Source organism: Cinclus cinclus, chromosome 1 (genome assembly GCF_963662255.1).
Source record: "Cinclus cinclus chromosome 1, bCinCin1.1, whole genome shotgun sequence".
Lineage (NCBI taxonomy): Eukaryota > Metazoa > Chordata > Aves > Passeriformes > Cinclidae > Cinclus > Cinclus cinclus.
In genome coordinates, this window is record NC_085046.1 from 58,564,212 (window position 1) to 58,590,412 (window position 26,201).

A 26,201-nucleotide genomic window follows, 5' to 3' on the forward strand; every position below is an offset into this window, starting at 1 on the left:
TCCCTTGTTTGTGACAGTGAATTGTGTCTTGGCAGGAGACAAGAAGATAGTGGCATCAAACCAGAATAAGTGTAAATTTTATCAAATGGCACTAAGTGGGAATTTTGTAGCAAAAGAGAGGTGGGGAAAAAAGTGGATAAGGGAGATGGGGCACAAAATGCTTTATTTAGTCATAGTTGGAACAGTGTATCTCTACAGCTTCACGGGACCAGGAAGATTAATAAGTGTAACAAGGGCAACCCAAATGTAGTTTTTCACTTCAAGTAACTTGGCCTCTACGCAGTGACTCAGTGTAAATATATCTCACTCAATATCTGTCTCTTGCTGTAGGCATTCAGATGCATGTGCAGTTGTACTGAGCCACAATTACCGTTTAAATAGAAAAAAATCATGGATAAAGCAAGTGACACAACGGCATGCTCACTTGAGAAGCTGGAAGAAATAGTGTTGCAAATATTTTATGAAAATTTTAATGGTTTGAATAGATTAAAAATTTGTTCAGGCATAAATTACTGAAGTTACAGAAATATGAAAATAAATGTGGTTTTTTTGGTTTTTTTTTTTGTTTTGGTTTTTTTTTTTTTTTGTAATTAAACTCTCAATAATAAGATTAGCCTTACTTTCCTGATAAGGCAGGGACAGATGTGCAAAAAGTGATGCTGTTATGATTTACCTTCCTGAATGCCAGTTCTCATTTCATTTTTTTCAATAATCTTCATAGTAAAATATTTTGTAATCCCTTTTCTAGGGTTTTCTTCCTCCCTTTTTCTGACTGGTCTGTGTTCTGGTAAATCTCTGAAACGGGGTTGTCTTTCTATAGTGGGTTCTAAGAATTTGATCACATCTTTTCAGTAACAGTAGAAGATGATTGGCAATTATTTGGTTTGATTCAAAATCTTCGGGGAAGGGGGTGTTTTAAGAGTATATTTTTCAGGATTCCAACTTTGAGATTACATACATAGACATCTGAGATCAGATTGCCATTTATTTAAATCCATGCTATCCAGTTACAGAGAGTGGTGTAAAATCCAAGGCAATTAATTTGATTATATTAAACTCTTGAATTTAAGTGAAATGCCAGGTTTCAGATTTGGGGATTTGATTGCCACCTGTTAATACTCATCCTTTTGGTGTGAGTTTTTTATGTAGCCGTGAAAGAGATTATTTTTATGGCTCAGGACATTTTTTTTGTTTCAATTATAAATGTTTAAGATTTTAAATTCATCTAAGTTTCTGTATTTTAATGTTTCTGTGTGCATGTATACAAGTTCTAGGCCAGCTTTTGCTCTTCATAGTTAAACAAGTGGACTCAAGGTGTATTGATACTTTTATTGTTCCTCCTGCACCATTTTCTGCATGGCTTTGGGGCTGTAAATGCAGGAAGGAGTCCAGAAAGAAATTAGAAGTAGTAGTCTTCCTTCTCCAAGAACTTCTGCAATGTGAAGAATGAAACCTGATCATCTTGGGGGTGATTAGCCTGTCGTTCCTGCTTTCCTCCCCGTGCCCTTTCCTTTACTAGTGCAACTGATAGCTTTAGTAAATCACCACTTTGAGTAATGTAAGACAGTGTTTTCCTGTGGCTTCATAAATAACAAGTCTAAACCACATTCTGTTTCTGTGAAAGGCTCGTGCAGGGTTTGGTTTTTAATGAGGATTAAGCTGGTATTTGCCCTTTTGGCACAAAATGGAAACCATCAAGTAATGCATAATATATTAATCTTGGGTAACCAACAGCATCCAATTTGTCACTCACTCAAGCTGTACCTGTAGTTATTGTAAAAAAAAAAAAAGGCATTATTTGTATTTGGTTTGAAAGTAGCAGACTCGCATGCAGTGTAGTTCTAAAAGTTTTGGTCTTTTGTAGGAGGAACTGTAGTGGTGCTGCTTTACCTGGAGGAACAGCTAGGATTTTAGCCTTTGTTTTTTAATAAATTATTGTATAAGGAAAGATGACTTCAGATCTAAATTTTACTTTTTTTCTGCTCATCTCCCAATTTTTTTTTATCCCACTAAAAAGCCTTGTAGTGTTGTTGTTTTTAGCTTTGCTGTCCTGTGTTTATGTAACCAAGAAGGCCTTCTAGCATTTTGAATTTGTATTTCTTTAGTCATTCAGATTGTTTTTCAACTCGGAACATGTTGCTAGCAGTACTAACATTAATGTGTGTTTTTTTTTTTCTCAATACAGAATTAGAGTGTTACTGCCAGCTATGTACAAAAGACAACTTTACGTGTGTGACAGATGGGGTATGTTTTGCCTCAGTAACACGAACTGCAGACAAAATAATGCGCAACAGTATGTGTATAGCAGAAATTGATCTGATTCCCCGAGACAGGCCATTTGTTTGTTCCCCTTCCACCAGAGATGGAGTCCATACTGTGTCTCATTGCTGTAACACCCCTCTCTGCAATAAAGTAGAACTTCCAATTCCAACACCAGGTAAGTGGGTTGGGATTTTTGCTCTTTTGTTTGACTTTTTTCTTTCATTTTTTTTCAAACAAAATTCTGTAAGAGTGGAAGTTGTAGGTAAATTTGAAGGCCTAAAGTACACCTTACATTCTATAAAGACAATTTCATAATACTTGAACAAGAGTTATAATCTTCAGGATAGGGATATTTAGACAGTTTTGAAGACTTACGTGAAAAGTGCAAATAAGCACGTTTCTTTTGTCCTTTGTAGTACTTACTTTGATTCTCAAAATAATTTCTGTGCAAAAGTTTTAACAAATGCATTAAAATAATTTGAATATTGCTGTGGGATGCTGCAAGTTTAGTAGAATAAAAGTAAATTAATGTTTTTACCATTGTTATTTTAACTCCCAGGCCCTACTGCAGGAAAACCAGCTTCTAACCTAGGACCTGTGGAACTGGCTGCTGTCATTGCTGGACCTGTCTGCTTTGTCTGCATTTCACTGATGTTGATTCTATACCTTTGTCATAATCGTACTGTAATTCATCATCGTGTGCCAAGCGAAGAAGACCCTTCATTGGATCGTCCCTTTATATCAGAAGGAACCACTTTAAAGGATTTAATTTATGACATGACAACTTCAGGTTCTGGGTCAGGTAATGTGGCACTTCTAGTAGTAATGGCTCTGTGCTTAAGAGCCTTGTATGACATCTGTTTTTTTAGAAATATTGACAAGTCTACCTAAATTTTTAATTAACTGGAAAAAATACTAGAGTAGCAACTTCCGTGTACATTCAGTCTACATCAGTGCAAATTGAGTGTATAGAAATAAGTGAAATAAAAGAAACACTTAATCATTGATGCTGTTCCTTATCAAAGTAGCCTGATTTATGTAAATTGTATAATGCAGGGAATATCACAGTCATCTATTGTGTCTTGTGTTCTATAAGGCTGTCATCTACCATTTTGTTCTGAAAGCCTATCTAAGCAGCAGTCTTCTGTGCTGTTCAGATAATTTTGTGAAGGGTAATTTTTAGCTTTAAATTGAAATTTAATTTATAGATGTAGCTATGGGTGCATGAAGAATATTCTGAATTCTGAGTTAATATTTTAGCCAGGTCTTTCCTTACAGAAGGTATTTTTCCATTGCAAATAGCCATTTCTGTGTATAGAATGGATGCACTATGTAGACCATGTCTGATGAATGTCTGTCCCTTGGTTTCATGGTTTTTTTAATTTTAATTCTGACTTGAAGAAGTGTTGCTCTGGGAAGATGAGGCATTAGTCTGTTCACTGCATATAGTCTCTGCTATTGTAACTCTGACCATTTATTGCTTATAGGATTATGGTGGTCTGTGTCATAGAAATGTAGTTTAATAGGTGCTGTTAGGGGATGATGTGCCAGGTAAATCATTGCATAAATTAGTTGATCTTTGATCAGTGTTAAGGAGGGAGACATCAAATTGTGTATTTCAACCTTTTACCAACCTTCTACGATATAAAATTTAAATAATTTAATATTGAAAATTATTACTACTGCTTGCAAACATATGTGTTGAGACATCCATGCCCTTTCAGAACACTTTCTACAAAGAAATACTGGTGTTTGAATCTCAACTGCTGTATCTTTTATTTTCTCAGAAATAGAAAAAACTAAAACAACAAAACCCAAGCATCTAGGTTGTGGGTTTTTTTTCCCCAAGGGCAGTAACTGGTAAAATTGTTTAGAGTCCATTGCTTTGTCAAATAAAATTAATGTAACTTGCTGAACATCTTTAAAGTCTAGATCAAAAATTCATTTTAGTCATATCCTCCCTAAAGAAGGTGAGCTTGCACTAGGTGTGCAGGTCATTATATTTCAGCTGAGAAAGCTTTTGTGTGTCCAAGAAGATTTGATCCTGATAAGGGCAGTTCTCTGGTTAGAACTGCAGTTTTAGTAATTTGTGTTAGTAGAAATTTTCTCATTTACTAGCAGGAGTAACTAAGATAATAGAAGTGATTAATAGAACTTCCAATATATTGGGCTAGAGCTTGGTAAATGCAAATGCAGGACTAGGCCTCCAGTTACGTTTGTTCTAGGAGGGGTATGCAGTAGTCAGAGATACAAATAATGGAGGAGTCAGACATTCATATATCTTGGAATGCTGAAAGATTATATATATGTAATTGTTGCACTATTAGAAGTGTAAAACTCTCTACTTAATGCCTGCAGACCTAGACTTTTCCTCAGGAAGGCTGAAAAAATTTCTAATCAAAATCCAAACTTAGTTGTCAATTGGTCTTTTCATTATCAGGAATATTCCTTCATTTTTCTTCTGGCCTTCTTACCTGTGATGATTCTGAACCTCTTTTTGTTTGAAAACTCTGGGAGTACTCCTTCAAAATAAGCTCTTGAGAAGCACAGAATCCAAGTTAGGAGCCTGTGATTCTTTCTCTGGAGCACATGCATAGAAGCTACTGACTGTTTCCTTGCCTATTTGCAAATTACTCTTAAAGTAAAAGGACCATTCTAGGGAGTTGCTAAGCTTTCACAGCTGAATTCAGGGCACTCAGGCTGGTCTAGACTCCCAGAGTCTGACCTACTATGGTATTTGAGCATTGGCTACTTGGTGAATGCATCCAAGGAATAAAGCAAACAAATGTGGTTGAATTTGACTTATCCCTAAAGAAGCGTCTTCATTAATTTGCTTTTATGCTTGAAAGGCTGTGAAATGCGGCTGGATGTTTCCTTAAAAGGGTTCTTTTAACTTCAGCTGCTGTGAGTTCCATGTTGTTCAGCTGTTTCTAAGACAAGTATTAGCCTTATTTAGTGTTCTATACTTCACTTCGATTTTGACAGTGAAATAGGAGATGCTTCAGGTACTTAACTTTCTGTACTGTTGGCAGGGTGTGTATTTGCAATGACTTGTGTGCCTTTGTCTCAAAATTAGTCAATCAATGACTATACAAATTCACAGTGCCCTAGCATTTGAATTGATAACTTTTGTGTGTCCTGAAGTATGCCTGCAGCATTTGAATCTCATTGAAGTATGTGTTTTAATCTAGACTTTGGGTACAGCACATTTCAAGTTGAGAAAACTGTACCTTTATGGAATAAATTAGGGGTAGAGAAAAGGGTCTCCAAACAGAGAAAAGTCAGAGCTGCTCGTTAAAACAGTGCTTAACCCTGTCAGAAATTGAACTGTCTAAAAGGGATGGTGTTGGGACAAGAGGTTGCCAAAACACGATGGAAATGTATAGAACAGACAAAATAAAAATAAAATCCATACCCAAGAGGCACAGCTAAGGAAGTGTTTAGTTTGGTGACCCAAAAGCCATGTTCTGCTCTAGTAAAGTAAAAATGATTCTACCAATTTTGTTAATTCAGTATTCTCTGATAAGAAGTATATGAAACAGAGAAATAATCAGAACTCTAAAAATGAACTTCCTATTCAGATCAAAAGGGAGTAGGATTCATTTGCTGCAATGATGAGTAGCAAGCTGCTATTAATTGTTCGGTCTTGACTTACGTTAGTGTTGCCATGTTCTTCCATGACGAACAAGACCTGAAATAAGGAGATATTCTGTGGAAGGCATTAATGAAATATCTAAAATAGATCATTCTGGTGAAGCTACGGCTTCTAAGAGAGGGATTTCAAGTCTCTTGGAGCTGAGAGTGATTTTTCAGATCATGATGCAGATCTCTAAATATCAACTACATATTGTATAGACAGATGGGGATGCCCATCTGTTACTGTCTTAACTCATAAATGACAAAGTCACTTAGTTACAAGGGAGTAGGAAGAATTGCCTACAACGGGGGAGAAACTTTGGATGGTATTGGTGGGTGACTTCCAGCAGGAACTTAAGCTATTTAGAAATCTAAAGGGTCACAGAAATCAATGCAAAGCTGAGTCAGTTGAAGTGAATGTAAAGCTCCTTAAAAATTATTTTGCAATTCACACAAGCTTGAAGGGAATAAAATTTTTCACAGTTCATGGATTTATTTTTTTTTTAATTACTTATCAGAGGATATCTTCTGGGCAGAGACTTGTGAACAGTAACAAAATTCTAGTGGCTGCTTTTGTTGGCTAACTGTAGTGCTCCTGAACTTAATTCCTGAATTATCCTATTTAGTTGTAAACTCCTTATGCATTGGAAAGTCATAAACTAAACTAATCAAAGTACACTTAAGATATGGAAAATTAGCTTTCTTTTTTTTTTTGTTAGACTTTCAGAAGGCTTGAGGATACTTATTGATGTAAGAAAATTATTCCTGAAACCTTCATCATAAATTGGATGACCATGGCTAAATGCAAGGTGTCAAACACGTAGCTGCTGTTGAATTCAATATGGGCTCACATTTTTTTATTCTCCTGTTTGGCAAACTGGCTATCATCTTTCTTCATGCACAGTTAAAAGAAGGTGTATCCAAGACCTTGGAGTACAGTTGTGCCCAATGTGCATGTGAAAGGCTGAGTCTGTAGCTGTCTGCTGGGAGATGCTTTTCAGGCAATCTGGTTTACAGTACAGCACTTGCTCAAGTTCCTGGTGATACAGGGCTGTGTTTCTCCTATAGCAAAATGAGGATATTGCTCAGTTGCAACAGAAAGTCTGCCATGAATTGCTACAAATGCAAGATAAATATAGATTCCAATCTTCTGGAAGCAGCAGTAGTAAGAGATTCGTTTCAGACAAACAGAAGCGAGTTGAATCTTGTAAATATTGTAAAAATAAATATAGGACTAAGTGGATAGAACACAGTAGGGGTTTTATCCTACAGTGCTGTGTTAATGTAATGAATGGGAGTTTGTAATGTGAAATTGACATGCTTTGTCTAGGAGGTTTAGAGGTAAGTATGTGTTTAGGGGATAGCTGCTATCCTTGGACATATATTTTAAACAAGGAGAGACATCTATAAAAGGTGCAGCAAGTTGAGAAAAGTGTATCTGCCAGTGGGAATATACAAACAGTTTTCTGATACAGCTGTATGGCCTATCACCCATTTCAGGTGCACAAAATAAGCTTGTATTTGACATTTGATTATAGATTTTTGCAGTAGTACATAAATTCTAAGGAAGAGACTTTCTCTAACTGGTGAAGTAAAATTTAACATTTTCAGGCTTGAGTTTGGTCCTGTGGTTGTTCTAATCTGGCCCGTTCTACATTTCAAAAGTCTATCCATAAAGAATGAAGGTTAGGCTTCACAGAAGAGCCTCTGTAATTTGGGCATGCAGCACAACTCACCTGAGGACTATCACAGCAAAAGTTTTAACTTTCTCAGTAGAAATTATTACAGCACCTGATAGTGATAAAATTGCTGGTATGGTGTATATTTTTTTCTTTCCTGCCTTCATGTAGGTATGTTTTCAGCATAGACCATGCAGAAAATTCCTGTAGGTCTAGAATTTTTGAGGAGCTCTTCTGAACACTGCAGTGTTTTGTTTCCTCTTCTCAGACTGAGGCACAAGCATGACAATGCTGCCAACCACATCATGTATCATTCTAGTGCTGCTGTTAGCAAAGAATGTCCAGAGTTGGACAATAATTAATTATCTGAGCTATTAGTTGGGATTTATTTTCTATAACATAAGGAAATGCAGGTGTTCTGTCAGCTATTGGAACAGCGATTATAGAATAATAGATTACTTTGTAAAGTGTTTGGTTTAAGTGAAATAATCCTATCCCAAAAGAGCTTATTGTAAGCAGATAACCTGGCTGATGCTTTCATCCTGCAATGTAGTATCAGTGTGGAATCAATCTAGTGACAAGCCCTGGAGTTACAACAGGAAAGATTTAAAATAAACAAAAACCCAGCCTGGTTGAGGGATGCCAGTGCTGCTTGTTGTATAAAATTACTGAAGCATACTGAAAAGGTTCTCTGTGTTGAAAGCATGTAAATCTTTCAAAGCTATAAAACTTTCATGAATGTAAACATTTTTCTCAATTATGATTGCAGTGAGGTGCACAAGAATGGCCTGTAAATCAGGAAGCTTACATTACAAGGACATTTTCCTATTTTACAGTGATTCTGGATTACTAAGAGTCTATTGGCACACTTGGGCATGAGTGTGGGTTTTCAACAGTCGGTGTTGCTGATAAGTGTAGTTTAACTAACTTAGAAATGGACTATCTGGTGATAAGCCAAGTAAAGTAATCAGTAGCAAAAGTGCTCTTAAACTGCTTTGCCGGGAGAGTCATGGGCAGATCCTTTTTCCAAAAATAAAGGAAAAAACATTTATCATGAACAAGCAACCAAAAACACCCCCTAAACCTGGTCCTGACTGCCTCATCATTGCTTCTTTTTTCATTTAAATAAAACATTATGGATCAGCAAGTGACAACATTCCTAACTGAAAGGAAGCTTGTGCTGTGCTTCATTTGTTAAGCTGGCCTTTTAAGGGTGAAAGCAGAATCTAATCTATGTGCTTGCTAGCAGTTCTCAACAAGCAGTTAAAACCTTAGAGAGTAAGTGTATTCTAAGAGAAATACCCTAATAGAAATAGGATCTCATATTCAGTATGTGGGATCAGTGCTAATTCTGTAGAGTGATATTTAAGGTTAATATAAAATCTTCTTTTTAGGTTTACCTTTACTTGTGCAAAGAACAATTGCAAGAACTATAGTACTTCAAGAAAGCATTGGTAAGGGTCGCTTTGGAGAAGTCTGGCGGGGGAAGTGGAGAGGAGAAGAAGTTGCTGTGAAGATCTTCTCTTCAAGAGAGGAACGGTCATGGTTTCGAGAAGCAGAAATTTATCAGACAGTTATGCTACGCCATGAAAACATTCTTGGATTTATAGCTGCAGACAACAAAGGTTGGTGACACTATGAATTCATTTTGCTGATTCTGCACCTTGTCATAATAGATAGTACATGAAGGAAAAAAAGTTGTGAGGATCCATTTAAGAGTAGCAAAAAATAGTTTTGTTACTGTAACAGTTCAGGGTTTGGCATGGTTTTCACAGGTTTAATGGAGAAAAAGTACTTTGTCTTTTTTTTCTGAATAATATGCTTTGTTTAAATTTGTTTAAAATGCTTGGTATCAAAAAGGAGATGCCTTATCCTATGAGCCTATACATCTGCGGAATATTTGTACCTGTCATTACCTCATAGCCTAAAAATATAGATGTGTGGGACTGAAAGAGAGCATGTCTAATCCTGTTGTCCTGATATAAAGTAGGAGGTAGAGGTTTTATTCTTAAGGCTGATTTAGGAGACATTATTCTTTTAGAAGTCTATTTATCAGAAAATAGTCTGCAAAAATGGAATTAATGACTTGTTTCTAGTAGTGAAAAACTATACCTGCTTACAGAAGCTCTCCTGATAAGCCTTTAAGAAGAACCATTTTTTCAACTTTGATTTCTTTGTGATTTTGGTCAGATTAAAGTTTCTTGAATTTTCCTGCAATTCCAGTAAAAGATGCAAGAATCTGACAAAACCAAGTTTTGAATTTTTTTCATTAAGGGGAGCTAAGATATTAAGATGTTGTTTCATTCAGTTATTTTCATCTGAAATTGCATGTTTCACCACAAGTGGCATTTGACTTCTTTGTGAACAAAGCATTAACAGAAAATTCCGTTGCATTGGGGAGGAACCAATTCATGCACATGCTGAATTTTTAAAGGGGTCTCAGTTTTGTGGGAAATTCCTAAATGGTTTTAGTGAGGGTCAAGTGTATGTGTAAAGTTATTCTTAATTACCGTTAGATTAAATTCAGGTTTATATATATATCTGTAAAACTGGAACAGAATCCAAGAGATTGTGCAGAACACTTCTCCAGGAACAGGTTGTCTTAGTTAACTTGCTCCTATCAGATGTTTGTGCAACTTGTTATCCTGCAAGAGCTTGCAGGTCAACACCATACTAGGCAACTTTTTCCTGCAGCTTACTATGCTTGCCATTAGAAACTGTCTTATTTTCATGCCTAGAATTGTATTTGGTATTACCAGCACCTGCAAAAGCTTGAGTTTGCTCTGGTTGGACTAGGGGAGTATCTGGAGCCTGGGTTTAAAATTAGATCAGCTGCATTCAAGTCATAAATCTCTGCAGAAGCTTAAGCTTCTATTTCTCATTTAAAAACATGAAGGATATATTGCAATACCTTAGCTGTAACTTTTCACAAAATCCATTTGTGGTTAAGTATACCAGTGCCTCATTTTGCGTGAAACCTCCAGGTAGTTTGTCTCAAAAATACATTTGACTGCTGTGAAGAGGAGATATGAGGAAGGTTTCCTAAATGGGTGGGTTTTTAAAGTAATTTCTTTCTTGCTGGTTTGTGTTGCAGATGCTATAGCATTTGACTTGGTCTTTAGTTTCCTTGTAATATAATATGATGTGATATGAAATTGTTTCTGGTTTTTCTGTTAATATGCTTTATATGCAAAGAAGAAATCCTTAACTGATAGGTCATGGCATTATTTGAGATATTAGGTCTTCATGGCAAGGCTGTTCTACTTTACTGAGAACTAGTTCATATCTGGCTTTTGAAAAAATAGATAAAAATGTGTTCTGAAAATGCCACTGTTCTTGACTGTAACAGTATTGCTGTGTGTTCTCTAACAATATTGCTGTGTGAGCAGATGTAGAAATCTCAGTTATTTTTAACCTATCAGTGTAGAACTAATTCATAGTATAACCTTCTACATTCTGTCAGTGAGGAAATATGTATACACTATTTGCTCCCTGGGCTAAGAATTCAGTCCTGAATATTGAAGGAGGTTAATACTTCAATTCTTGTTTAGAATACTTCAGGCCACCTGTATCCCATTAAACAGGAGAACATAAAGGGACCGTTATGGGCACCGTTCTCCCAGTTTAGCAGGTGTACTCTCATGGTCCTCTGGAAGGAGAAGGTGTATTACAGCATGGCTTTAGAGACCAATGGTTTAAGAACACCTAAGTGCTCCAATGGCTTAAGGAGCAGTCCTTCATTTTAGATGCTGGTGCTAACTGCTGAATGTTTATGTGGTGCAAGATTATGTAATCGTTCACTGCAGTAATATCTGTGGAGGGTTTGCATCCATTTCTCTGTAGCACTGATTTTTGAATGTATTCAGGAGTTACTACAGCCTAGCTGGAATGCATAAAGTCATTAGACTACTAGAATCTGTGTGTCCGAGGTACTGCAACGATGACTGCAGAGATACAGGAGTACTAGTAATTTTAAGGTTGGCAAAGGGACTAGTAAAAGCTGTAGAACCAAGGCATGCTTCAGCTTTTTCTGCTGCTGAAGGCATTAGTAAGGCCTTTCCTCTTACACAACTGCTGAGGACCTTCTGGCTGGCTATTTAGTTTAAAATTGGTGTAAGGGGTTCCTTTGGGTAGGAGGGTGTGTGTTTGTTTAGATTAGAGCTTGTGATTGAGCTGCTGTCTTCACTCATTTTTCTACTACGCTATTTAGACAGTCCATGTGCCTTAATAGCACGTTCTTCTTCTTCTCTTCTACTTCACCAGACCTGCATCATGTTCAGGAAGCTACAGGAGCTGGTTCAATCTGTGTGCTCCCCATCCTGTAATCTACTAGGAAATAGGTGCTGCATTTAAGGCAGCTTGAGGGCTGAGAAGCAATGAATTATTTTAACTTGCAGTTGTGGTCTGCCTGACAAGCACTTTTGTGTTCTGGGTAGGTCTTTGCATAGTGAGTATGTGGAACTTCCAAATAGTGCTAGGTCAGGGAAGTTACTTTCAGGGCTATGTCTTGTCTTGTTTTGAACTATCTAAACACACCATTTGTTTTGTGCATGGCTTTTTGTTTTGTTCTTTCTAACCCAGTTACTTGAAGGTGAAGTGTATCAGGAACTACTTATCTGTACTAGTAGCAAAAATGTGGTGTCAGCAACTGCAGCTTACAGTACTAAAGATTTCTCTGCATTAGCTGGCATTTGCCTGTAGGCAAGTTACAATACGGGGGACACTTCCAGATAACTTCATGCACTAAAATACCTTGGCTTCTCCATTCCTTTCCCTAAGCTGAAAGCTGCACTTCCCTATATGATAGCTTGGTTCAGTCAGAATACCTTTCATGATAAATAGATCCCCAAAAGTGATGTTAAACAACATGCTGCAAAGAAATGAGTAGAATTCCTGCCTCCTGAGAAGTAATGTTTCAGCCATTTATTCTTTCTGAAGCTCTGGCTTTAGCCTGAGAAGAAGGAACCTGCGCAGCTCAAGTGCTTTTCATCATTTAGTCAGTTGACTGTGTCAGTGTGATAGTCAAGCTGTAATGCTAACAAGACACCAGTCATGCTTCAGTCACTGACAAAAGTGCCATCTCCCTGGATATCTCATTTCTAAGAGATTTCTAGTAGTAGACCCCATCTGCATCTGATTTTTTGCTGCTTTTTCCTGTTTTTTCTTTCCAATATTACATTATCTGCATGCTAAAAAGGGCTAAATCCCTGCTTTGCAACACTTTGCTACATAACACCACAGAAAACATTTGTTTTGCTAGTGTTTATGTGGAAAAAAAAAATCACTTGATTCCAGTCAATTGGATTTTAATTGAAACTTGATTATATATTTGATACAGCAATTGTATAAATTCCTTTCCTCACTAGTCAGCTATATTAAGATGGATTTTGCTTGAACATCAGTTAATGTTTTACCCAAACTCTAATCAGTCTCCTGACAACAAATCTGAAAGCTTTTCTCAGAATTTGAATATTTTTTTAGAGTTAAAAATGAAAATATTTTACTTCCAACTGATCTTGGCAGTATAAAATACTTTCAGGTCTCTTTAAATAGCTGAAATAGCCATAAATAATCTCTTAAAGATATTTTCAATAATGCACATTAATTTTTTTGTGGGTTTTTTGACTATTCTGGAATTGTTTGAGATTCTTGATCATTGTGTTTATATAAACTAAATTGGATTACCTAATCATGGAAAGCTGGGCTACTGTATGTAATTACTATTGAGTGTAGTTACTTTTTCCTACCTGATAACACAAATCCTGTGATTGAAAGCTTCATGGCAGATGCTACTTACTGTGCAGCCAGAAGTACTCAGGGTCAGGTTAATTATTACTAATGTCAACAAAATAGTAAGACTTTAAGCAGAATGCATTAAAATAAGCTTGAGTGCTAAACAAATGTATAGCGTGTCAAATATATCAAGGCAAGAAAGACTTAGCAGGTCCCTTCTCATAGCTGAACACTGGTCCTGTTGCTGCATTTCAGCTTGCCAGTAATTAATATTATTCATGTAGGTTTGGATGTAGCACTGTCCCTTCTTAAAATATGGTTGAAAGGTCACAAATAGTGGCATATGATAGAAAAGAGTCATGGTTCTTCTCGGACTGGATGGTAAGCCCAGCTTATATTTTTTTTTCTATGGAAGGAAGGTCAAGCTTAAGTATTAAAACTTGCAGATAATACACAAGATAAAACTGAATGGGTCTGTAACCAGCAGCATATTCCCCTCTTAGTGGTAAGAGGGGGAGAACATTATGCAAGGTCACCATAGTCTTGAATCAAAACTGTGATAATCCTTCAGAAACTGACATCTCTTATAGAGCTGTATAAACACAATAGGTCTGGCAGACTAATTAAAATTAGTTTTATTTCCCTCCTTAGGACTAGGTGTCTAGTACAGACACTTGCTGAGGTATTCCACTCCTAAGAAGCAGGAGAAGAAATTACAGGACCAAGCAATAAGTGTGTGTGATGTTAATGCCCAGGAGAGGATTATTTCAGGCAATGTAGGGTCATAACTGATGAAGCAGTAGAATAAAACTGAGTGAAGAAAATATTCTCCTGTGATAAGTTTAATTTACTTGGAACTTCTGCAGCTCTTTGGAGCTCTTTCACTATGTATATTTAAGAGCATCTTTTCTGTACCTGTGAACTCATACCTGTTTCTAATGGTTCTGTAAGACTGGTTTAGTGAAGCCAATACTGTTGGATTAATTTTTCAGAGACCATCATTCTCTTTGGAAAGTCACATTTAGTAGCATGCTGAGTTCTGTAAGTTTGTGCTTGGATATTGCCAAGTAGCAAGAGATGCAGCAGCTCTAACTAGAAAATAATTGAAAGTTTTTAAAAGTCTTTTATTTCCATAATTATTTTTTTTAAAAAACAAAACTTGGACATCCCTTCTGTAGATAAAAGATTTCCTTCAGCAATAGTAGCTTTTTACCAGTCTTGTAGAGGTTGGAGTATGTGACTGTTTTTTTGGGTTTTTTTGTTTGTTTGGTTGGTTGTTTTGTTGGGGTTTTTTGCCTATTTAAACAACTTAGTTGAGACTATTCTGTAAATGTAGCATGCCAGAGTTCTCTTTCCATTATGGGAATTGTTTGAATGTATATTAGTCTTTTTCCTACTCTGAGGTATTTGTAGGCCTTTTAATTTTGGTGGGGTGGTTTTTTTTATTTTTTGTTTTATATGGCATCACTGGCTTCCTTAAAAACTTTCCTAAAAAACGTTTTAGCTTCCTTTCCTAAAAAAACATCCAAAGAAAAAGGATGTTTGCAAGTTTTCCCACTCCCACCGAAGTGTCAAGTTAGAGATAAGCACAAGTGTTTCTATAAGGGTAGCTTCTGTCAATCTGTGGAGCAGGCATTTTGTGCTTCTGGCTTTTCTGGACAAGTGTGTTCTTTGGAAAGTAAAAATTTTTCAGTATGTTTATGATAGGAAGTAAGTTCTGAACTTTCCTCCCTTTTTCACCTTCTTCATATTTAATTCTTGAGCAACCTTTAGGGACTGTCACATAATGAGACATCTTTTTGACTTGTGCCAAATGTTCTCACTTGTTCTGAGAGAATAGGGGCTATTTAATTCAGGGTAGGAGTTCAGCTGATATTCTTTATGGGATAACTGCTCTTCTAAAGAGATGAAAGACTCTTCTATAAAAACACTTTTTAAGTCTTCCACAGGAGAGGTGCTTTTATAACACAAAGAAATTGGAAAACCTGTTTGGTGGCAGGATTGTTCTTTCCTGGGTATATTTCTGCTTCTTTTGCTCCCCTCTTGACTTGAATTCCTTTGATAGTCTTCTTTCTGTGGCTTAAAATTAAAGGTGTTCTGCTTTAATAATGTGAAAAATTAAGTTCTTATGTCACTTGTATGCCTTGGGATATCCACAAATGTATTGTGGCCCATCTTGTTTGTCATAATTCAATCAAAAGTCATACAGCAAACTGATTTCTTCAGTGCTTTTTGCTTTCTTTACTCTTGTACCTCCTGGAAACCTCAATTTTGGGCAGCAATGTAGAGGTCATCAGAGGTGGGATTTAACTTTTGTGTCTGATTGCTGCTTGTAAGATTCTGCTCCAGGAGCAAAAATCCACTGTGGGAATTGTCTCCCAGGCTGAGGGCAGATAGATTAGGGAAGACTGAAGGAATTAGGGAGCGAAGTTTGAAACACCTGTTTTTTCTTTTTAATGGTTAACCTGGACAATATTGTGATAGACTGAACAATGAGATTAGTTTTGTGTCATGCATTCAACACTGTTCCCTGTGTCTGTCCCCTCTCTAGCAGGAAATCTAAAGAAAGGCAAGGCCTGGCTAATACCCTGAACAGTTCACACAGAATATGCACCTCAGAATTATAGTGACATCAGTCTTCTATGATTTGTGTTTTAGTTGAAATACGAGAATACTCACTAAGCTTTTCAGAAACTCTCCCATGGTATCACCAGCCCTTGCAGAGGCATTTAAGAGTCTAATTTACAGAAGCTACTTACAAACCATAATTTGTACTTCATAGGAATTTTATAAAAGTGGAACATATTGTTTATTTGTAGTTTGTGTGGTATTCATGCCAGTTTTATTTTCCAGACAATGGTACATGGACTCAGCTGTGGTTAGTGTCAGACTATCATGAGCATGGATCACTCTTTGATTACCTGAATAGGTATACAGTAACAGTGGAAGGAATGATAAAGTTAGCTTTGTCCACTGCCAGTGGTCTTGCTCATCTGCACATGGAAATTGTTGGCACACAAGGTAATCTTAAAATTATTTTACTTGTCATGTGAATAATACTGGTTGGGTTTTTTTGTTTTGTTTTTTAATGACACATAAGTAGCTTGCTCTACTCTGATTTCCAAATGAATAGAACATCTTAATTTGAAAGGCTTTTTGCCTTCCTTTCTCTGGTATTGTGATGTAACAGTCCTTCCTACAAAACACCTGTTAAAAGGCACCAAGTAGGGGTGCATGTAGCATCTTCTTAACTCTGAGTTGAGTTTTGAGTAGGATGTGTGTGCAATAAATACTTTCTGGAAATGGGAAAGGAGCAAGAGTGGTATAATACTGTAAACATGAAAGGCACTTTGCTGATCAGCCAGACAATCTACAATGAATGATTTCAGGAGGTACCCTGGTGCACATAAAGTATCAGAATAGGGAGGAATCCTGTAACTTCAGGCAAAATTTTGCACCAGGCTTAGAATAAAAGCAGGTTGGTTTGGGTTTTTTTTTTACAATTTCTATTTTTTTTCCCTTACAGGTAAACCAGCAATTGCCCACAGAGATTTAAAATCAAAAAACATATTGGTGAAAAAGAATGGAACATGCTGCATTGCAGACCTGGGATTGGCGGTTAGGCACGATTCAGCTACAGACACAATTGACATTGCCCCAAACCACAGAGTGGGAACAAAAAGGTGAAATCATTTATGTGATGGGTCAGGCAACTTTTATTATAAAATGCTTTGGTTTTTCTTGTCCCTTATAAATTTGTGTTGATAAACATATAATCAGCAGGAAAAGGTAATGGCAGATAGAGTTCTTTGGAACTTCCTTGCCAGCTGACATTTTAGTTAGATGGTAGGTGCTTAAAAGCACATTCAATGTTGGCATGTATAAAATACTGAAAACTTTCTAAGTATTGTAGGGCACAAGTATGTATTAAAACAATTAAGAGACTTTAGAACTGACTATTTTAGAGACTTCAGTGCTCTTCCTTTCTTCTTCGTCTTGCCATGTGTTGCATGGAAATGTTACTTGCAGCCTAATCAGGATTGCAAGAGAGGGTACTGATAGTGACAGTAAAAAGCTGTGGTTTTCAGTGTGAAGCCTGTGTGGTAGAGCACACAAGGCACAGAGTCTTGGACACAAGCTGTCTTGGAACTACATTTTTGACAGAAATGCAAGAAGTTAAGAGTCATCTTTGTCATCTAATGCATAAATAGAATCTTAAATGGATGAGTCAATATAGTCTCTCTTAAAACCTTTTTCTGAATTTGGAAATGCAGGTTTTTCTTTACCTCAGAAGAATTCAGAGCTGTGTAAGTCAGCACAAGTGCAATGAAACTTACTGTCAGTAATTTATCATTGGTGAACCATCAGGCAATAATAACTGGAAGCTATAAGTAATTTTGCCTTAGTAATCCATGCAGCTATACAGCATACAGAGATAGCAGCTAACAGTGAACCAACATTATTCACTAACAGTGAACCACAGCAAGCGCTTTGGATGCAGGCAACTTTTTGTTCTGATGCCTGATAGGTTAAGTGCTGTGTCAAACTGGAGTTTGGACACTGCTCGTAGAGAAATGTGTGGCAGCTAAGCCCATATGTCTTAGCAGTGTTGGAGGAAATCGTGTGGTGCTGTCCAATCTGCAGTTTTTATATAAAAAATACTTTTTTTTAATATATCCCTTTAGTAAGTGATACTGTGGGGTGGGGGGTTGATTGGGGTTTTACAGTGAACTAGGATGCCTCTTGAGGTGTCTCTTTTTTGGAAGGGAGGGAAAAAAAACCCTTAAACACTATTTTAAGGCTCAGTTAACTAAAGCTTTTAGAATATGTACTTAAAATTTGTTTAATTGACACTTATATTGCTGAAGTTCCTTCTTTCTAAAGTTCTGCTGTACTAGTCCTTTGCCAGTTTTAAAAGTACCACACAAATGGTCAGAAAGATTTATTTTCTGAATGACTCCGGGATTATAAGATATTGAGTATTACTCCTTCCCAAATTCTCCAGTAAACAGCAGGCTTACTTGGGAATTTGTTGTTGCAAATTTAGCTGCGTGCAGGGTGCATACCACGTGTGATTTTGAATTTTGTACTACACCTACATGCAAAGAAAAATTATGTACAAATCAGTTACTTTCTTTAGTCTAGTTGTTGGACAAAGCATCCTTTCAGCTGTTTGCAGATCCCACTTGCCAGATCTTTTCTTGCATAGGCATTATTAAATTGCTTGTTCATCTGCCTTATGCTTCTTCACAAGGGTAAAGCTGCAGCAGCTCTTGCTTGCTGCAGTGGGCAGCAGGAGAGCTAAATCTGTTTCCCCTTTTAAAGACATTAGTCATTTCTACCTCTCTGAAAATTGCTCATTCTTGTAAAAGGCTTACTCTTCCTCTTGTGCATTCTTAGGTAACTCTGCACCTAATTAAGTTTTCATACTACAGTTCAACTCTTACTGTTCAGTGACAGTTTTAACTCCCACTGATTGCTACTGCTGGTACCTCTTCTGCACCTGGAATCTCTGTGTACAAGTCCAAGAAGACCTGGAAAAGTCTGTATTTTTCTAGTAGTTGTTGTAAAAAATGTATGTCTAGGGAGCAGGCAGACTTCCTCTTATGTGCGTGATCAAGGTGTTGAGTCAAACTGATGATTCTTCTTTCTGACTGAATTTTCTGACTTTATTTCTTTTCTGTCCAGAGGCTTAGCTTTACCAGAGGGGTGAACTGTGTGCTTTCACAGCTCAGCCTGCAACATAAAGCAGGGAACGTGAGCTTTAAACTGAGAAGGAAATAGAATCCCTCTCTCACTCCCTGAGGCAAGTAAAAAAACCCCTCATTCTCCTATTTTATTATTTTTTTTTACAAGTGTGGTTCAGCTGTTACTTTTGCGAGTTCAAATAGGTTGTCTTTTAAAAGAAGTTTGGCAGCAAATTCTTACCATGACTGCTTCTCTGAAGTTTACCTAAACAAAATGTGAGCAGAATTCTACCTTGAAGAATATAGGCTTGATGAAAGGCGATGCTGCTCAACATGCTGTTTATGGGTCTATTTGATGACATGAAGCTCCCTATATGCTGTACAAGAAATTTAAACAACTAGTACTGAGCTTTTGGACAACTAGTAAAGCTTTTGGACTTTTTTTGGGAGAAAGAGGTCAGCAGGCACACAGAGTTTGGCAAGACCATGCTCAACATACTTTGTACCCTTCTTTGTAGACTTACCCTTTCGTTCTTGGATGATATTGAGCTGCAGACCTTGCTCAGAAGGTCAGAGTTACTGCTGCCTCCAGCACCTAAGATGCTGCTTCTCCCAAGCTGTGCATTTCCAACGCATAAGCTGACAAGGAGATGCCTACTTCTCTCCCTTTTGTTTAACAGTCGTGAAATGGCTGAGCTGCTGACCCTCACTACATGACCATCCTTGCCTTTTGCCTCTCTTGTTTCAGCAATAATCTCTCCACAGTCATTCACCTTTCTGTGTCATGGAAGCCAAAGCCAATCTAAATGCATTGGTGGAAGACCATCAATGAGGTCAATTTGCCAATGGAACTCATGTGGGAGGGAGGGGGTTTTTTGCCACATTCAGGCCTCTTATGGTCTTTCCTGTTAAAAGCCTTGTTCTTTGTCTTGACTTCTGTGAACCATCCAATCTCCTTTACTTGCTTAGTGTTTCTGGCTGACACCTTGTGCCATGGCTGGATTTCTATTTTGTTGGTTTTTTTAAGGTCCATCACTATTTTTATTGTCATGTCATCTTAAGATAGATCAAATATTCTTTCTGCTGGCCTCCAAGATAATCACTTACAGAGTAAAGCACATAAAGTACCATAAGAGCATCCAGTAATGCAGAGTCCTTGGAGAGCATTAAAGCATTCGCCACAATTATTGACTGAAACATTTGGTTATATGGATGGACCAGAACAATTTGAGCCTTGTCCATACCAAGGATTGCAGCAATACTTAATAGTCCACTTCCGCTTAATAAATACTGTCGAAGTAAACCTTACATTCAGCTTTAGCTAGTTGTCCTCTGCTTGTGCTGTGTTTATTACTTGTGAGGAATTTGTATGCCTTAGGAGAACTCTCAGCAAATTTCGTTGAAGTTCTGGGTAGTTCAGAAGGTTTGCAGCTATTGGTTACATTATTTTACTTATCTTGATGGCCCTTGCTTCCTTGTATCTATGTAATTTCTGTAAGATACAGTAATGTCTTCAGCGAGTTCTGAAAGGCATGATAGTCCTGAAATTTCTTCTAAGTAGTGCATCTTGTATTCTGCCTACCATGCCTGGTACTGGAAAAGAAAATCGTGCTATGCTGTTGATTAAGTGATACTGTGTCTAGGCTTCTCAGGTTGTTCCAGAGGTAGAGCTGTTGCCTGGCACTGTATTCTACTCCAGTAATCTGCACATGTTGCTTTTGCCAGTCAACACTGCTCTTCAAATCCAGGTGCCACTGTTGGCCTGCTTCATTAATAAGTCATCTTGAGACTGCTGGGGCAGTGATGTGGAGAGGCACACTGAACTCTGCTCAACATTACATACTGGATTTAGCTGCCAGAATCCTATCAGAATGAGACAGCACTGCTACCACCAATGTTGACTAAATGCAGCAAATAACATTCATTCGTTCTAGCAGCCAGTGGGGATGCTGCTGTCAGTAGCTCTTGCAGTAAGGTCCACACTGACATTTTGCTTGATGTTCCCCTGTCAAATTTACTCACTAAACAAGGTAACGATCACTTGGATGCCACAACTGGTTTTCAGGCCATGTTTCTTAGAGGAAAGTTTGTTATATTTTTTTCTCCTTGCTGAAAATATGGGTAAATCAAATTCATGAGCACAGTTGTTAATTTGTAATCCACAAAGGATTTACTAATGTTGTGAAAAGCATAGTTTAGGGTGGTACTTGCAGACTGTATGACAAAGAATCAGATACTACAATGATAATGGGCCTTCGTTCTCAAGAAATTAAGAGCACTGGTTTCTTAACCAGCATTTCTTGTCTATTCCTGCTTTAGGCTTGTTAGGGGATGTTACAAATTAAAGCTGTAATTTGTCAGATTACAGGAGCTGGGGCTTCTTGTCTGACCTCTGGAGCCCAGTTGGTGTGTTCCAGAGGGCTGGGGCTCTATTCATCCAAGGCCCATGGATGTGGCTGCTGCTTTCTTCCTTGAAATCCAACCAGTCATGCACAGACATATACAGTACTGACAGGGCTGATTATACAGATTGCTATGCACCATGTGCTGTCTTCAACACCCACAGAGAACACTGTCAGAACTTGTATAAAACATAACTACAGACAGCCAAGTCTCCTTCCCTCTCTTCAGCTGATCAGGATTGAACTTCGTTAGTGAAAGTACATGCTCCTTTCTGCAGCCTCACAAATCTATGCATGTTTATGAGCCCCTCAACCATCCATCTGAGGCTTGCTGTGTCTAATGCCCTTTCCTGTGTTCCATGGATCTTGTACTCCCCAGCTGGGTTAATGCACAGCAGCAAGCAACTGATGTATTTGTACACACTCCTACATGCATGGATTCCCTCAAATATCAGCATGGGCCCTTGCCCTAGCAAATATGCCTGCCTGGGCTCCCTGGGTGCTAGCTAGACCAGCTTGAAGGTTGCTTGTGAATTTACAGCCCTGCACATCAGCTGTGCAGTGTTGGGGAAATGCAAACCTTCTGGTCCAACCCAGCAGCAGGCACCCAGGCACAAAGACCTTACAACCTGTGACTCCCACTCCAGCTAGTGCTGAGACCCTTGCTGTTTTTCTCATCCCCTTTCTCCCCTCTAGCTGGTACATGTAAGCTGTGACCATGAAGCCTGTGATCCATGGTCTTATTTCAATAGCTGAAGCAGACCCACTCACTTGCTCCAGTTGCTGGCAGCAGGGTTTCCTTCACCTTCTGTCAGACTACAGTTACTGGCCCAGAATTCATTCACAGAATGACCACTGTGTGGTCCTTCCAAAGTAGCTCCAGATATGTGCTCTTACCACCTGCAGATGCACTCCTAGGACCTGTAGATCCCCTTCCAGCTACTGACGTTGAATGCCTCCTTCTCTCTAGTTTCAGCTTCATCCCATGTTGCTGCTCCCGCTGGTGGACCTGAACAGACTCATGCCTGCCTCCAGCTGCTGACATACAGTTCTTAGAGAACATGTGCATGTGGGTTTGAGAGTGAGATTGCACAGAATAGTTAGGATTTAATGAAATAGGATACACTGAGCATGTGCAGACTGGCAACTTCTTATGAACTGGTTCTTTTGCTACCCTTTTTTTATCTGTTGCTGCACTTCTATTCCCTTTCTCCTGAACATTCCTTGATAAGCATTGCATAGCTGGACAGGCCTTCCTTCAATATCCTCAATCCTCGTGGTGTTCTTGTTTCCCTCTTATTAGCAGTCACAACATCCAGACTGCATCTCTATAAAGTCATGCCTAGAGTTTCTTAATAGCTTGTCAGTGAGGAACTGGGGACTTTCAGTCTTTGTCACTGTCTTAGTTGTGCCTTGTCTATCAGGTTTACGGCTCTAGTTGTTATTTCACATTTTACTTATTCCCCGTTTCTCTGTTTGTTTCTCTCAATTTACTTGTCCGTTTACATTGAATTGTCTCTGATTGGATAACCTTAATGAAGCAGATTTTTCTTTATTTTCTTTTCCATAAAAATACATTCTTTGGTATTTCAACTGATCAGTAGTGCTGAACTTTTTCTACTCTTGAGTGTTTATGAATTTATTTTTTTTCCACACAGGTACATGGCTCCTGAAGTTTTAGATGATTCCATAAATATGAAACATTTTGAGTCGTTCAAACGAGCAGACATCTATGCAATGGGATTAGTGTTTTGGGAAATAGCTCGGCGGTGTTCAATTGGTGGTACGTGGCAATCTTTACAAAGTGGGACATATTAAGGAATTTTAAGTTAAAATTCTTCAGTTTCTGAAAAGAGTTTGCTCAAAAGACAGTGCGAAGTAATAGCCAGTTTATCTCAGACTTTCTAATTGTTAATCCTATAAAGGATAACTGGTCTATTCAACCTCTTTTTAGATTGACAAACCATACTTGTTGAAGAAAATAGGAAATATTCTTGTCTATTTTAATTTTTTTTTCTAAATATTTACATAGAGGGGAGAAAAGGATAGAATTTTGAGCGGGGGGCGAACACCACAAGACCTGGCTGTAGTGTGTTCAGATAAATCTATGCCTTATTTAAAATGAGGCATGCTGTTATAAATCGTGTGCTCTGAAGCAGCATGATTTTAGTATAGCATATGAAAGATTTGATGTAGCTTATATTTCTTCCAATTTTATAAGTTCTTGATCCTTCAAGGGTAATGTAAACACTCCTAAGGTATGGTTAAGGGTTTTTGTTTATTGATTTGTCAGTCATTGTGATGTGATTTTTTTTTTTTTTTTAATTAAAAGCAAAAACTGGTAGGGTACTGATAAGGAAGACAGTAAAAAGTGAAGAATATGTAATCCAGTGTTAGCTAAAATAAAGCTATTTTCAACCTGTTACAGGAATCCATGAAGATTACCAGTTGCCATACTATGACCTCGTTCCTTCAGACCCTTCTGTTGAAGAAATGAGGAAAGTTGTGTGTGAACAGAAGTTAAGGCCCAATATTCCAAACAGATGGCAGAGCTGTGAGGTATTAACTAACCTTGCTAAAGCTGCTTTAATGGACACTAGAGCTTTTAGTGATTTCAGTGGCTTAAAAATCATGCTTATTGCTCAAGGGAGAAGAGCTGCTTTTAGGGAGAACTTAATTAATTTCATTCTAATCCTTATGGTTTTATTAAAAGCATTGTTCCTTGGTTACACATAACTATTTAAATGTGATTTCATAAAGTTAATAACTAACACTGCCTGGATGATTCTAGGATCCCTTCCTGCGAAGCACAGATGATGATAATGTAAATTAGAGCTAGTCTGAATTACATTATGCAGGGAGCACCATTGTAAATAAATTGTACTGTGTCTGGCTGGAACTGAATCAGTGTCCTTCATAGTAGGTTGCACGATGCTGCATTTTGGATTTGTGACCAAAACAGTCTGATAGCAGCTGACAGTTTAGCTGTTGCTGGACAGTGCTTGCTCAGATCCAAGGCATTCTCCATTTCTCAAGTAGGTTAGGGGTGGACAAGAGCATGAGAGAGAGCAGAGCTGGGACAGCTGACCCAAACTGGTCAGAGGGAATATTCCACAGCATTGCTCTGGGTGCCCATTGAGGGCTACAATCAGTGCAGGAACAGCTGCAGTGGGCTGCAGGAGCAATGAAGTACTGATAAGCATGAGGTGCTTTAGATAGCTGAGGGAACCTGGGTTGCGGCATGTGTGGAATGAATGCGTGGTTTGAGATAGGAGTCAGGCAAGAGTGCACAGGAAGGAGAGAAAGGTGATGAATGCACCAACAAACTGGGAGACAGGAAGCTATGGGGATTGAAATGACTAATGTAATACAGCTTTTGTGGTATTTTGGAATGTAGAGCTGTTACTTTATTTAATCTGCTATTTTTGATAATTGCTTTGTTACAAACAACACGCAAGAAGCACTCAGATTTCAAAGAATGGCTGTTTGAAGGATAGAAAGACTTCCAAAATTTTTAGAATCCTTGCGGAGTTTCAATTTGAGGAAGACAGCTCATGAACTTAATTGCTATGCATTGAAGTGACTCCTTAACTGCAGGTACAATCAAAAAGAGTGTATTTTTGCCTGGTGTGAAAATTCAGAAAACAGTTACAGACAAGCTACTAATTTTTCATTAAAATATTTTTTCATGGGCCAAAGGTCTACTGAAAATTATCAGGTTTGCTCTGCAGTGCTTAGAGAGTTTTACTTTCTGTAAATGAAGTAAGATGATTTTTTTTTTTTTTAATAGCACACTCTCCCATGTAGTAGTGGACTTCAAAAATGCCTGAAGAGGCTAATGGAGAGCAGCAGTTACATGGGCTATGCTGGAACAGCAATGCATATGACGACTTGTGTTTCCTTTGCAGGCATTACGAGTGATGGCAAAAATTATGCGGGAATGCTGGTATGCCAACGGAGCAGCTCGGCTGACAGCTTTGCGCATTAAGAAAACATTATCACAACTGAGTCAGCAGGAGGGGATCAAGATGTAATCCTGGATTTGCTACCGAAGAACACTGTAAAAAAATCCCTATCTGCACCAGAGTGGCGTGTTAAGAAAGTTAATTGTTCTACCTCACTGGGGGAACAGAAGGATATTGCTGCCTTTTAGTACTTCATAGGAACGTCACTTATTAGGATTTTTGTGGATGTGCTAAACTGTTGTGTTGGGTCTTTCTGTGCACTATGAACCTCTTTCCCAGGTTACTTACAAAACATCATGTACTCTAGCTTCGGTAATCTATACATTTTTATTTGGGAAGTTAATAGCTGGTCTGTGCTAGTTAACTGTGCTAAAAGTAGGAGGTCACTTCTAAAATGGAACTGGTTCACTATATTGTTCTACAGTGCATTGATGGCTCTTAAAGCAACTTTTTCTGCCTGGTACATTGACTACTCTGAACCACTGTCTCGATTCCTTGATTCAGATTGTGAATGTACTATTGGGGTATACCTTGCTAGCTATTAAGGTAGTGCATCTTTTGGACTCTTACCTTGACTTACAAATTGACCTCAGTCAGTTGTGGGAACATAACTTATGCAACTATACTTTATACATGATTACTGGGTTTTTTCCACTTTTTCAGAACATTACATTGCCTTCAAAATAGATTGTATTACACCAGTAAGTGCCACTTTTGACTCTTTTAATGCAAAATAGTAGGGTTGTGCAAAGCCCATGGTACTTTTGGTTTCAAAAATACAAGTTAAAAGTTGTTCCTTTGCCTAGCTAAGATCTAAATCTCACTCATTGCAACAGT

At 37.9% G+C, this 26,201-nt stretch overlaps 1 protein-coding gene across 6 annotated transcripts; it reads left to right on the top strand.

Annotated features, from left to right (window-relative positions):
* The first annotated feature begins 1,872 nt into the window (after positions 1–1,872).
* On the top strand, positions 1,873–25,433 carry TGFBR1 (transforming growth factor beta receptor 1). 6 transcript variants are annotated; one of them, XM_062498405.1, is made up of 8 exons: positions 1,873–2,437; positions 2,822–3,064; positions 8,972–9,202; positions 16,164–16,331; positions 16,837–16,993; positions 23,058–23,182; positions 23,828–23,958; positions 25,308–25,433. In XM_062498405.1, exons 1-8 carry the CDS (start codon positions 2,134–2,136, stop codon positions 25,431–25,433), a joined length of 1,485 nt encoding a protein of 494 aa, XP_062354389.1. In that variant the 5' UTR covers positions 1,873–2,133. The 6 variants fall into 6 exon arrangements, with proteins under 6 accessions (XP_062354389.1, XP_062354397.1, XP_062354407.1 ...); XM_062498398.1 differs by having other exon boundaries at positions 2,215–2,437; positions 2,834–3,064; XM_062498413.1 differs by lacking the exon at positions 16,164–16,331.
* Positions 25,434–26,201: the final 768 nt, after the last annotated feature.

Coding starts and splice junctions, on each gene's coding strand:
- TGFBR1 (XM_062498405.1), top strand. CDS start 2,134: ATGTTGCTAGCAGTACTAACATTAATGTGTGTTTTTTTTTTTCTCAAT. Junction 16,994..23,057: donor CACAGAGTGGGAACAAAAAG/GTGAAATCATTT, acceptor TTTTCCACACAG/GTACATGGCTCCTGAAGTTT. Junction 23,959..25,307: donor ACAGATGGCAGAGCTGTGAG/GTATTAACTAAC, acceptor TTTCCTTTGCAG/GCATTACGAGTGATGGCAAA.